The following is a 13,616-nucleotide window of genomic DNA, read 5'->3' on the forward strand; positions in this document are numbered from 1 at the left end:
CGAACCCTTACTTTATCCACCAAGGTGGTTATTTTTATGTGGACACATTATACGAAAAGAGCTTCCATGAAATTCCAATTTCACTTGAACATCTTTGACAGTCTTTGAGTGCTTAAGGCGTCTGACAGTCTCTTTGTGGTTCAAAATACGACGTACTTTTTATACTTGTAACCTTTATCAAATCGGAAGAAACTTAGGCATTCCCCTGATAGAGGCTCAACATCAAGCCCAGGGAAGATCAAACTGGAGAAAGATCACTCGTAGGAGAGCAAAGGGGAGGGCACTGTCCTATGCAATTAAGTCAAAGTAAGTCAATCTTTATCAGATGGCTAGGAATTTAATGATGAAATTTTAGATTCTGCTTACTAGAATAAAAGTATTAAGGCCAGAAAAAAAAAGTATTTCGAACTAGAGGCCTCCGCAGTTTACAAGGAACGAACGCGCGATCTACAAAGAGTTCTTTACAAGTCAATGACCACGATAACCTTAGTAGCTCCTTTGGCGCCACGCCAAGGTGAAGTGTCCACACTCTTCGGACATATCCCGGCACGAAATCTGACGCGGGGCGCGCCCCACATCGATCATTACAACAGCGCTACCCTGCCGAAACAATTGTAAACTTACCGAGACACCTGTAAACTTGACGTCGGACATGATCTCAATCAGCGCGTCCTTCGTGCCCTCATCGTCATACGAGAAGCTCTTCGGATCCCACTCGGATTCCGTGCTCGTCATCTCGGACTCGTTGCCGATCGACCCCCGCCTCGCCATGGCCTCCTTGAGGGCCAGGGTGATCGTCCACACGGCGTCGTACGTCTGCGCGGCGTGCGCCGAGAGGTACTCGATGCCCCGGCTGTGAAAATCTCGCTGGAAATCGGATGACGTCTGTGGAACAATACACGGCAAATCTAAATTTATTTTTTTCTTGAGGCGGGGAGGAGGGAGGAAGTTATCTAGCCATCATGTCCTCTTTATTGTTAATAATGTTCCTCATGAAGACCCTGCAATTACTGCAGCCCCATAGGGGGACATATTAGTCAAAATGATTGTCCCATAGAAGCGCGTGCAGGATTAAATGTCGACCTTCACATGACCTCCCTCTTAAAGAGTTTAGACTCTCCATCCACTATAAAATACACCACAGCGTTCTTTTGTAAACGAGAATAATAAGCCCAACCCGTCTGAATGTGGATACATGGTATGGCACTTTTCTTTTTATCGGAAATGAAGATCAGTCAATCGAGACTAAAAACGATTACCAAAGCCAAGAAATACCAAAGCCTTATTCTTATAGTCTAACAAGATTCGAGAGGATATCAATGTCTGTTCATTTGTTATTTTTACAATGTTCTCTGTGTTCAAAAAGATAATTATGCGCAATCCTCGGGATCATGTGGGATGACGCTAGTTCTACTTCACTACCATCGATCATTCACGGAAACTAAATTATGTATAACTATGAGTAATTTAGAGCAATTTACAATATGAGATGGATACCAGAAAATGTTGCCAGTGAAGGGTTGTCAATATTTTGATCATTCATTATGATTTCTTTCTCAAGCCTCAATTTCATAAAACACCTTGACCACGAGTTTGGAATATACGTGAAGCATTCTGCTGATACGTTGTATACCAAACTACTGGTTTGACAGCGGGTCATATCGATGTGGCACTAACAAACACGAAATTCATTTTTATGTTACAACATCATCTTCATATGTATTGATCATGAAATGTTTTTTTTTCACGTTATCAAAAAATGCAAGAGACAAAACAAAACAAAGAACATCTGGTATCGTTTTTAAGATACTCAACATTTTGGACCAAACGGTGCTCCTTTTAACGTTGGACAACCCCACCCCGGAAGAGGTTAATCCTCTTGTAGACAAGCACCTTCAGCCGTGCGACAAGATTATAGTGCAATGTAATTGCTCGTGTCAGTTGGAAAGTCTACACATTTCAAAACGCATGTGTCTTACATCTCGGGGTGACGCGGTGCACATCCGATTTTCCATCGGTTCATTTGCTCGGTGGAATTTACCGCGTCAAGACCGCTTTCCGTCAACACAAGGATTTATCGCCTTTGGCGGATGACAACTATATGCTGTGATTTGAAATGTCTTGTTCTGGGGGGGGGGGGGGGTGGGGTGGGTAGAGTACATCCATGGTGCATTTCTTTATGAATCAAGCAAGCTAACATTAAGCTCTAAGATTACTATAGCTTCGCATTGCTGTCTCCCTCAGCGCCGTTTTATTTCTTGTTGGCAGTGTGGCCATTTTGTAGCTCGATGATTATACACTTCGATATTCCCAGCATAATGATTAATATAATTTCCTTGCAAATGAAATTAGTTAATTCCTGTTTTCATTTCACGAATTTGTAAGGGGATTTTACCTCATAGCTTATTACACTTGTAAAGCTAGTACTCTTTATTTTGAATTAATTTCACTGAGTTTGTAATCATACTTTTAGTATGACGAAATCATGAGGAGGGGGATGGTCCCTTTTAATGACAGGTGTTTCGTACTTTAATAGTTACATACAATAGAACGTAGACGGGAGCGAGCATTATCGTAATCTCACCAGGCCGGACACGGACGGGCGGTCATCGATGTTGACGTCCAGGCTGTCTACCGCGAAGTAACCCTCCACGGCCTCGGTGAGCTCCTCGGGCGTGCAGTCAACGACATCATCATCGTCGTCTTCAACCAGCCACCAGTGATGCGAATACCAACCGACGAGAAGCCACACGTACCTTGCTCCGTACATGCCCCTTCTGTATGCCTGTGATAAACGAGTTGGGATTCCAATTCTTGATTGAAATCGGTGACATGAATTTTGCTCCGGCGACAATTGCTCGGTCTTATTTTCTCCAAGGAATTAGGGTTAGGGTTAGGGTTCGTGATAGGGTTTTAGATGTAATTTGATGTGAGGATTAGGATTAGGGTTAGGGTTATGTTTGTGGGTATAATTTATATTTGGCTTAGCGTGCAGATATGATTTGTCATGAGAGCAATTGTCGCAGGAGCAAATGCCATGGAAACTTTAAATCATCTTAATTCTCCCATCTGATTCATACGCAGACATTAGATAGCTAACGACACCACCAAGGGGAAAACCCACAATATCCCGCTATAATATATATATAAAAGGAGAGCAAATAGAACAGTGACAAGCAAAAACAAGATGAAATCCACAAACCTGCTTAGATTTTTCACAAAATCATAATGAAAACTGAAACACAAAAGTTCATATGTGTGTATGTATGTGAACAGACACACTTACAGACACACTTACACACACACACACACACACACACACACATACACACCCACATATAAGTATGTAATTATACACACATAGCGGGGGAGAGAGAAGAAAGCGAAGAATGAATCCAGTTCTTGTCTCGTCCATACCAGACTCTCTTGTGTCGAAGTGAACCTGAAATCCAAAATGGCGTCATACATCGGACTGGCGCCGTTGCTAGATTGGAATAAGGGTCGGACAAATCCTCGCCAAATCCCAGCTATGCCTGCTTAGAATCTATGATTTTGTTGGACACTTGACAGGATATCATTCATAGTACTTGCTGGAATCATGCACTGTGTCCAATTTCTAGGTCGTTTTGATAAAAGGGTCAGTGTACCATTAGGGTGCATTTTGGTGAATTCTCGACCTTAACAAAGGAGCACACCATGGTAATGGCTTCTGGTAGTATCACCCTGCATCATTTTTGCGCACGTTCTCCGATGAAATTGTCTAAGTCGAAAGTCATACCGCATCCCAACAAAAGAAGGAGAAAATGTATCATGAGTTAATGAATTAATGAATTAACAGATATCACTATTGTATGTCATGACCATGCATGAGAGATCATTAACAGATTAATGATGATAATGTCTTGTCCAGGGTATCGTGCTCTACCAGAGGGCCCTGTCATTATTATTACTCTAGCAGTGCCAGGTACTCATTTATAAACCTTGCTCGAGAGGGACATGGTGGGCGTGGTGGGTCAAAACATCTTGTCCAAGGACGTAAAGTACTGGACGGGAATTCATGTCTGTCGGGAGTCATATCCACTAAGATACGTGAATAAGGAATCTCCTTGTCTTATCCTATTACTGGATTCTGTCACCTTGTAACTCCGCATTTGAATCTCACGTACCAACCATCACTGGAGGACACAAAAAGAGGCCTAACTACAATGTATAAAGAAATACAGTTGCTACACCTTCCTAATATCTCACTGTTTTGTAAGAAACGTTCTGCCTCCCCCGTCGTGTGGAAGGGTGACTAGCAAAAGGGGTATACATCTGCACCCCTCTACTCTACTCTTTGGTGGTATCTCTCTATTTGCGACATCCACGTATGGATCGATGCTAAAAGGGAAGAAAATCCCGCCTAGCAAACACCAACTGGCCCGTGAAGAATTTCACCAGACCTATCGCGTGTGGGGACCACCAAACCGAGTGGATGATAGAGAAGACGAAATTATAATGGTTTGGAAATACCACATTTGTTCAAGAAAACATGCGACATTTGTTCCATCGATGATTGCACCAAAGATGTGTGATATTCGCTCCGCGACAAGTACACTGTCGATATCTTGTTGTGTGTGTGTGTGTGTGTGTGTGTGTGTGTGTGTGTGTGTGTGTGGGTTTTTTTTTCATGTGAGGATACATCGCTCTTGAGATACTAACTTGGGGCTACGAATGATTGCATCAAGAAATCATGGGCGCCGGAAAGGGGTGTGCGTGGGAGGCAAACATTAAATGTTTTACCAGTTTCGCTAATTTTGCTAGCATTCGTCAGTTTGTCAGTCGAACCGGGAAGACTATACCGCTGCTGGTTCCACAGCATGTTATTGGAAAATCAAAAAACAAAAAACAAAAAAGAAACAAACAAACCAGAAAACTTGCCCAATCCCTCCCTCGCTAGCTATCCCAGTGCTTACTCTTACGATTTGTACAGACATTGACAGGTCCCGCCGCCATTTTGGCAAGCAAATCGCTTGATTATCACGAGAGTATATTAACCGACGATATGAAGTGAATTCTTCCTCCCTTTCGTTTTTTTTTTAAATTTCCTATAGAGGAGGGGGATAGGGTAACAAATATATTCAAGACCTTATCATGCCATGCAGAAGCATCATTTATGCTTAACATGAATTGAAATTGAAAAAAAAAAAGGACTGCTCCAATTTTTTTTTCTGTCAGTAGTCACTCAAAGTTTGTAACTAATGAGAGTATGTGCAGGCCTGCTTAAATCAAGGAGATGGGTGCTCATAAAGCGCCCTTAATTCTCCCTCTCTCTTATGCCCGGCTCTTTTGGCTGTATATACACCTAATTGGAATTTCAATTTTATCATTCGTAAATTGGAGTTTTCCCTGTTTTTCCTTTTGATAATGTAGGCTAATGATATAATTGTCTGCAGAAAAACAAATAGAAATCATTCTGGGGCCAATAATTTCCTAATCTAATTTCCCAATTTCGTCATCCACCTCAAGAAACAGCCATTTTCGCATTTACATAAATTTTCATGGACAATCTGCACATTCCGGCAGATCTTGTTCGGGTGACAGCAGCTCCCCCATCCCCCCAACAGAAAAGAAAAAAATCCGCATCATCTGTGTGGAAAAAAACAAACCAGAAATTAGGAACAATAATATTTTTATTGATCATTCTTGGGAAAATTATATCATTACCTCTCATTATCCAGAAGAAAAAAAAACCAGACTATCCAAAAACATAGATAATGGCATTGAATTTCCAGTTAGATATCTCCATGGCCAAAAGAGAAGGGCAAAGGAGAGAGAGAGAGAGAGAGAGAGAGAGAGAGAGAGAGAGAGAGAGAGAAAGGGCTCTTTATGAGTACCCCTGCACGTCGCAACATGCACACATACATGTAACACGGTTTAGGTAAGCCTACATTCTGTCATTAGTTATCTCGTACTTTGAGAGACTACAAATTGGAGAACGTAAAGAACATTATTTTCTTCAAGTATGTTTCATCCTAAGACAGGAATGAGACTTCTGTATGACATAATGAGACCCTATTCGTGGATATTGCCTCCATTATCTTTCATGTTACATTGTTTATTGATATAATAAAGAATGTTGAACAACAACAATGGTCTTAATGCCTCTTTGATCCTGTATGCCCCGTAAGACGGAGAAAATGAATTATGAAAGGGAGGCGGAATTCACTCCACAGGACCACGTGATATAATTTAATACTCTCGAGATAATCCAGGGGTTTGCTTTTTAAAATGGCGGCGACACCTGCCCATAATCGGGAGATTAAGCAATATTAGCGCGCTGCGTGCGCATCGATACTCTTTGGTTATGCCCTTGGCTTGATTATCATAATTATTATTACCTAAACCGGTAAATATCTATCCCATAATTTTCAAATACTGTATAACCGATAAAACATCTGGATGAATTAATGATTACTGAATCGACTCTAGTCCAATATCATGTATTTCATGAATTTCAGAATGATGTTTAAATGTGACAAGACTCTTAATTTTTTACACTAAATGGGAACATTGTATCAAAGGATGCACTTCACAAGACCGACACCCACTAGTCATACAGTCCACGTGTCAAATAGCTCACGAGTCATACAGCCCATGATTTATGCAACTCATGATTCATACAGCCCATGAGTTCGATATTAAGCTAACAAGGCCCACGAGACCTACACATTAAGCCCCGTGTTGTATTTGTCGAACTCGTGGGCTGTTTTTACCTAGTGTCGAACTCATGGGCTTTATTTGCCTGGTGTCGAACTCATGAGCTGTATGACTCATGGACCTCTTTCTAATGTCGAACTCACGGGTTGTATGACTCGTGGGTGTCGGTCTTGTGGGATGACCCCGTATCAAAAACAATTAAGCATTAAGTCGAGAGTTCACTCTTCGCCGGAGTAAATGTCGGTAGAACAATCATTGTTGAACAAATGCCATATTTTCGGAGCAAATATCGGCGAAGACATGTCAGCGAAGCAGTTGCCGCTGCAGCAATTATCACCGGACCAAATTTCGGCAGAGCAAAAGTTGGCGGAGCAATTGTCGGCGGAGCAAATTGTCGGCGGAGCAAATTGTCGGCGGAGCAAAAATGTCGGCGGAGCAATGATAGTTGTCCACGGAGCTAATGTTGGGGACGCAAAAATTCGACGGAACAAATGGCGCAGAATATTTGTCGCAGAGCATTTATCGCAATTATCGGAGCAGCTGACTGAGGAGCAAATGTCGGCGGAGTATGTGTCCTGTCTTCGAAATGCTTATCTGCTACAACGTAGCCAATGCGGAAACCCAGAATAGTAAAGACGCTGTACGGAGTGATCGACAGAGTAAATGTTTTAAATCAGTGATGACTAAAGTCTAATGTCATGTGACATTCACTTTTGCAAACGGTACACACACACACACACACACACACACACACACACACACACACACACACACACACACACACACACACACACACACACACACACACACACACACCATAATACTCAGTACAACATCAGTCACATACTAGACATACAAAGAGGTGGGCCTCTTCAACGGGGAGTGAACGTACTCGGGAACCGCAAACGCAGCGTATCACACCAGTGCATTATAAGTACATTGTCCGAGTTTAGTTCAGGGCCAGCGAGAACAAAAACAGTCGAGCCATAATCTCGGGGAAGTTATTTCCATTAGCCTGATCAATTAATGAGCTCCGTGCGCTCTTGACCTACATTCACAATTACGCTTGAGATATATATAAAAAAAAAGAATCATATTTCAATAACGTATAATATGTCTGATATTTTGCTTGGGCACGTACTCTCGGTGTTTCGCTTGCAGTTGACCACTTATAGTCTTTTAAAGTGACGATTACAGTTGATGGTGAAGGAACAGTACGCACATGAAAACAGAAACGTGATTCTCCTAAGACGCAGGAAGTAAAGAGGCGAGAACATTTGCAAGAAAAGGCGATTCCGCTGAAAGTTTTGAAAATGTATATTTGTTCTAAAATTGCAAAAGCAAAATAATATTCCATCTTTTGACCGGTCACTACGAAATCCCGACAAGAACGTCAAACATTGATATTTTTCTTGATTTTGATATACCCTAAGCTCTTTAATTTTCAGTAATTTGTGCCTCATTTTTGGAATAATGTACCGTATAGGGAGAGAAATTCATTTACCAGACAAGCAGTTAATAGCAAAGCAGCTTCGAAGTTAAGCCGTAGTCAAGCAGATAACGCTTCTAAACACAAAACGTTGATTTAAACTCAAATGTGACACGCTTCACAATATGCAAACTGAGGTAAATCTGAAAACATTCTTAGACGTTTAACTTCGACCAGGAGGTGCAGTTAAGACAAAATACTTTAAGTTTCTGAATGAATTCCATTTTTTTACAACCACATCAACTCGGAAAAAAATTTCACCTTTGTAACTCAAACAGGATAACATTGTGACTTGTCACGAACAAGTTGTACTCCATCAGAGTAGCTGAACGAAAGCAAGTGAAAAAAAAAATCCGGCAATTTTGAGTACTGCTTGTTGTTCATACAAAGGCTCTCAATGATCGTTCGTAAATACACAGGCGTGAGAATAAAAGCGGGTGGAACTTCACTCTTTAATCTCGCTGGAAATTCGATTTGTGGATAAAGCCGATTATTTCTTAAAGCCCTGACACGTATTCTATGGACATGACACGAAACAGTCCCCAGATTCAGGCTTGGTGTTGGGACGTCCAACAGAGCGCCATCGCAGTTGGACACCGGGTGCGCGGCCGGGGCCAAAATTTAGGTCAGGGTTAACACCGTCCTCTGAGCTCTGTGCGATGGTTGTAACGAAAGCTCATCCAGACCCTCGCTGCGATCGTACTCGTATTCTTGACTAGCGGTTGGTGCTTCACACGGTTTAAACAAACACAAAGATGAATACTTTATGAACGATGTCACAACGTAACATGGATGCTGTAAGAATATCAAGAATATTTATTCGGGAATTACTCAATGCGCGCAGCATTGAAACAGAAGATTCAAAAGTGATTAATACAAACATAAAAACACGCAATGGAATGATACAAAATATTGACCAATTAGTGTCTGAACGTCATTAAGATTTCCTAACTCTCATCCTGTAGAATTTGACTCGTTGTTATTGTTGTTTAGGAGATGATTTTGCTACTGTCAATTCAAAATCGCGCATCTCTGCATCTGTATCATTACAGCTTGTCAATAAGGGTAAGCGCATGAATACGTCAGTGTGGGGTAAGATAACGCTGCTGTCAAATTTGCGTATAACGTCGAATCAAGTTCAGGAAGTTTATGTCGTGAATGTCGAAATTTCAAAACGACGTGGAGCATAATTTCAGGCATAATATTTCCACTCCTTTTCCGTTTCCCTCTCTCCACTACCAATTTCTCAGCCCACTATCACTTTAAGTAGACGCTTACGATATGTGGTCTGATGCATTTTTCTCTTCATGAACATTCCTTTTATTTGATTTCGAAATTCATCGTTGATATAGATTTGCAAGTTATTTTAACACTGTATATCTTGTTGTCCGTAATGTTGAAAAATATTATTAATGATGTTATTTTGTATTGAAATGATGAAAATGCAAAATAAAATCAACCAAACGAAGAAACAAATAATTAAAACTTTAATGCGGCATGAGAAATATGTCGCAGCGCCTATTCAAAGTGGGGGCATCGGTTGATTCCGCTTAAACTCATCCCGAAATAATCATAAAAACCAAACAAAATAAAACAAAACAAGCAAACGAAGCAACATCAGGGAGAAGAAAATAAGAAAGTGAAAGCACTTATGGAATGAGAACAACAAGAACGGAAAAACACCCAGGAAGGTGAGCGGCAAACACGGGATATCATTTATATTATGCCAGATCACCTGGTGGAAACTGTGTCTTTAGTCCCGGGCAAGTGATTACCACACACGTGGCTTGATGTCTACCGCGGCTTTCTTTTTTATCCGTCCTCCTTGGAGATTACGTATTGGGAAAACAATATCGCTTTCTTCATCCTTCATGGATGAGTTTTCCTAATCACAGCTTTCAAGGGGAAAAAATAATGTGTCCATCAGAGAAGGCAACGATGTGAACATTTAGGTTTGAACAGTTTGGCCTTTGTCTTTCTTTGTGATTGATTGGCTTCCTGATTGAAACTTCTACCAGTTCATCCGGACGGCTTGGCCAAATAAAACCCTATCATATTTACCAGTGCCAACAAACCAATCCATCTTTTTACATTTTCACACCTTCTTCTTGCGGAGACACTCAAAAGTTAAGTACTTTGTCTCTGGGGTTCAAATTACCCAGTGATCTTTCCAACAGGCACGGCTACCTATATACGGTAAATGAGGTGTCAATATTTTCTCATTCCCGATTAACGTACCTCGCAGAATACTGCACGGGCGGCGTTTTCTTGAAAGTTTCCGATAATTATTCTTGCATCGGCGTCCTGAAGAAATATGAGAGAGAGAGAGAGAGAGAGAAAGAGAGAGAGAGAGAGAGGAGGGGGGGAGAAGCAAAAATGTAGAACACATTGGGTACAAAAAAGGGCAAGTCTAGTGATTCACCTAGAATTTTGACAGACATCAACTAAGTAAAAAAAAAATAGCCAATCAAGAAACGGAAGATCTCCTGATATTCCAAGATGGTACAATTTTGGTCGTCTTCTTGAAATGTGTCTACAAAGGGTACTCGTATATCACTGTCAAAGCATAATGAATAAAGAATAAAATTATATTTTTGATCGTATTGACAAAGAGCCATTCATATTTTGTTTTTTGGGGAGGGGGGCATAAAACAACATTGTTTTGGGAATAAGACGGAGAACGTGAGCATAGTGGAAGATTATAAAGTCCGAAACGCTCATGATCAAATCACGTTTGTTTGTTTTTTTACTTTGATTTAAACACTTGTTTTACAAGGTTTAGGATACCACACGTTTACGGTATTTGAACACGTTTTATGACAGTGTGCCTATCACTTCAAATTATTCTTAAGCAATTCAATATTACACAATTAATCTATTTATCTTTTCATCTATTTATCTATCATTCATTTATTGACTGACCTGCAGCTTCTGCATCTGTGGTCCTGGATTTTCGACAAAGTGCAGCACGGGTGATAATGTAATATTGGTGTCGGTTTCAAAGTACTTGCTCATCGTTGTCTGGGCCTGTTTGGAATAAAAGACACCATACATACAGACAAAAAGAAAGAAAATACAAAACCTCGTCAACAGTGAAATACAGGATAGATACAGAAGTGGAAACGATTCTTTCGTTTGACTCTTGTTTTTTTTCTTTTATCGCCGAAAGGTATTTCATAGTTAAAGTAGCAGACAGTTTGGAAAACCTTGGACTTACTTCACTCAATCGGAGTACACTCGTGTGTGAAAACTGGTAAACGATGGGTATTACGTAGGTAGTGATCTAATCAGAATATTACTGTAAGCATGGCAAGACCTACAGCAACACTAAACAAGTACAACTGCACGACTGTGTAATTGAACCGGATAGCTTTATACAAATAGTTTGAAATATTAAGAGATTCTTTGGATGAGGAGGAGGGGGAGGACGAGGAGAGAGGGGGGGGGGGGATATCGACGAATTTTCATCAGCGAAATACGTAGTTATGATATGTAGAGGATTGTATAAACTTAATTGTTAAATGTAATGGTGGATAGCTGAAAATTGAGCCTTCCTTCATCTTCTTAATCTGTCTTTCTCATTGATTATCAACCTGGAAAGTTGACATTATATGGAGAACATCCCTTATGTTTGATTAACAAACTGTCGAAATTCTTACGGATCATTTCTCAATCTCCTCCCATGATTTTCTTTGAAAGGAAAGGATTCCAAATCCTACGACATGTCATTACATGCTGGTTTCATGTGAAGAGAGCTTAGAACCTATGACGTGTATGATCATAAAAAAAGTTAACTGTAAGTCCCATCCATTGATCATACAAATTTTGATTACGCCATTGAACTTGGCCACTACAACAACAATGTTATAACACGGATGTACTCTGACAGGCTCATGTGAAATGCACATCTAGATGTGCTCGTTTGTAGTCCGTGGACTAAATATAAACCACGGATTTTATTTTAACTACCTTTGTGCAATCGGGCCAATAACTTCAGGGACTTCAATTCACTTCATGGGGGAGAATTCAAAGAAAGAAGTTAGGTCAAAACAAGCGCATACTTAAAACGTATGTACGTCCTACGGTACTTGAGCTCCTGCGGTTTATCCGGGTTGACTAGTTACAAATGGTATCAGTCAGATACGTTTCATCATTACTGTAAAGCAATGCAGATGACTTCTCCCATAAGTTGCATCTTCAAAGTAAACTGCAAAATGTCTCAAGGTTTCTGCGCTCTTTGAAATATGTATCCGTATTCCTTGGGATAATCGTGAAGAGGCGATAATGACTGCAAACTACCGTCCCACATGATTTCAGGTATTGCAATATTATGAGAACAAGCTTCTTGTTCCCCCCTCTGAGTTTACCACGCATTAAACGACAGATTGATGAGAAGAAAAGTACGATAGCACTTCAAACTGTAACACAGCCTCGATAACCCTGTTTAAGCCCCAATGTTTCCTCAATGCTACTCCTCCACTTACGAGAAAAATTGGAGCCTGGACGCGAAGTGCTGTATTGGACTGGACAGACTGAACTGCCTCTATGTCAAGTGACCTCGGTTTTGTTGAAGGAACGGTGATGACAACATGGCGCAGATAAACGCGTGCGTTCACCTGCGATGCAAATCGACCTTTTCAGTGCACATTAGCCGGTGAATGATCGAAACATTCGTCGCGTATTATTGAGCGCGGGACGTAAGGAAGGGAAACGGGCTGTACTTCGGAGAAGACGGATTGGATGAAATCATAAGAGAATGTCGTAATGCGAGGAAAATTGAGCAGCAATCGCTCATGATCAACGTCCCAGAGGTACAGGCACACTGTCCAGCATGATCTAGATCGTCATTAATTTATCTTAAGCTTTACTTGCTGGATTATGAAACTGACTCGAAAATTGATTTTCATCATTAAGAAGAACGCGCCAGTGCGCCTTTAAAAAGAGAATAACAGAACAACGGCTCCAATTATGCTCACTCCACTTTCGTTGCCATTTACAAGAAAAGTCTGCTTAAAAAAGTTTCAACGTTATTCAAAAGTGATAGATCCAAGGATGATAATGATAAAGTCCATAATAAGAAGGGGAAAGCTTTATATAGTAATATGTTATTATTTAGTGTAATATTCATATTTGGCAGATCTTCATCTTCCCAAAATTTTGACAGCCTACCGGATGGGACAAACTTGTCTTTCTCATCAAGATGGGTTTCCTTGTGCTTAAAGTTGAGCGGCCTGAAAGTCTACACGACAGGATATGACAATTTCATTTCATGTCATGCAACCCATGTAACTATACATGCAGTATATTAGGCATAATCACCAGTCAATTATTGTACCTATGACGTTACTTTAATCTAATCATTGTTTTTAGGGTCACGCAAATCTCGGCAAATCTTTTAGGGTCAAAACTGGCCACCATAACACACTCC

At 40.7% G+C, this 13,616-nt stretch overlaps 1 protein-coding gene across 1 annotated transcript in view; it reads right to left on the reverse strand.

Annotated features, from left to right (window-relative positions):
* The window catches only part of LOC139733103 (gamma-aminobutyric acid type B receptor subunit 2-like), a 144,623-nt gene that overhangs the window by 26,279 nt on the left and 104,728 nt on the right, over positions 1-13,616 (reverse strand). Inside the window, exons 4-7 of the mRNA XM_071643946.1 lie at positions 11,111-11,215; positions 10,427-10,492; positions 2,585-2,785; positions 625-885 (exon numbers count right to left, since the gene is read on the reverse strand). Coding sequence (XP_071500047.1) covers positions 625-885; positions 2,585-2,785; positions 10,427-10,492; positions 11,111-11,215 — 633 coding nt within the window. The remainder of the gene's footprint in view (positions 1-624; positions 886-2,584; positions 2,786-10,426; positions 10,493-11,110; positions 11,216-13,616) is intronic.

This window comes from Diadema antillarum, unplaced genomic scaffold (assembly GCF_040938485.1).
Source record: "Diadema antillarum isolate AM-2024a unplaced genomic scaffold, OU_Dant_1.0 seq00000460_RagTag, whole genome shotgun sequence".
NCBI classification, from domain to species: domain Eukaryota; kingdom Metazoa; phylum Echinodermata; class Echinoidea; order Diadematoida; family Diadematidae; genus Diadema; species Diadema antillarum.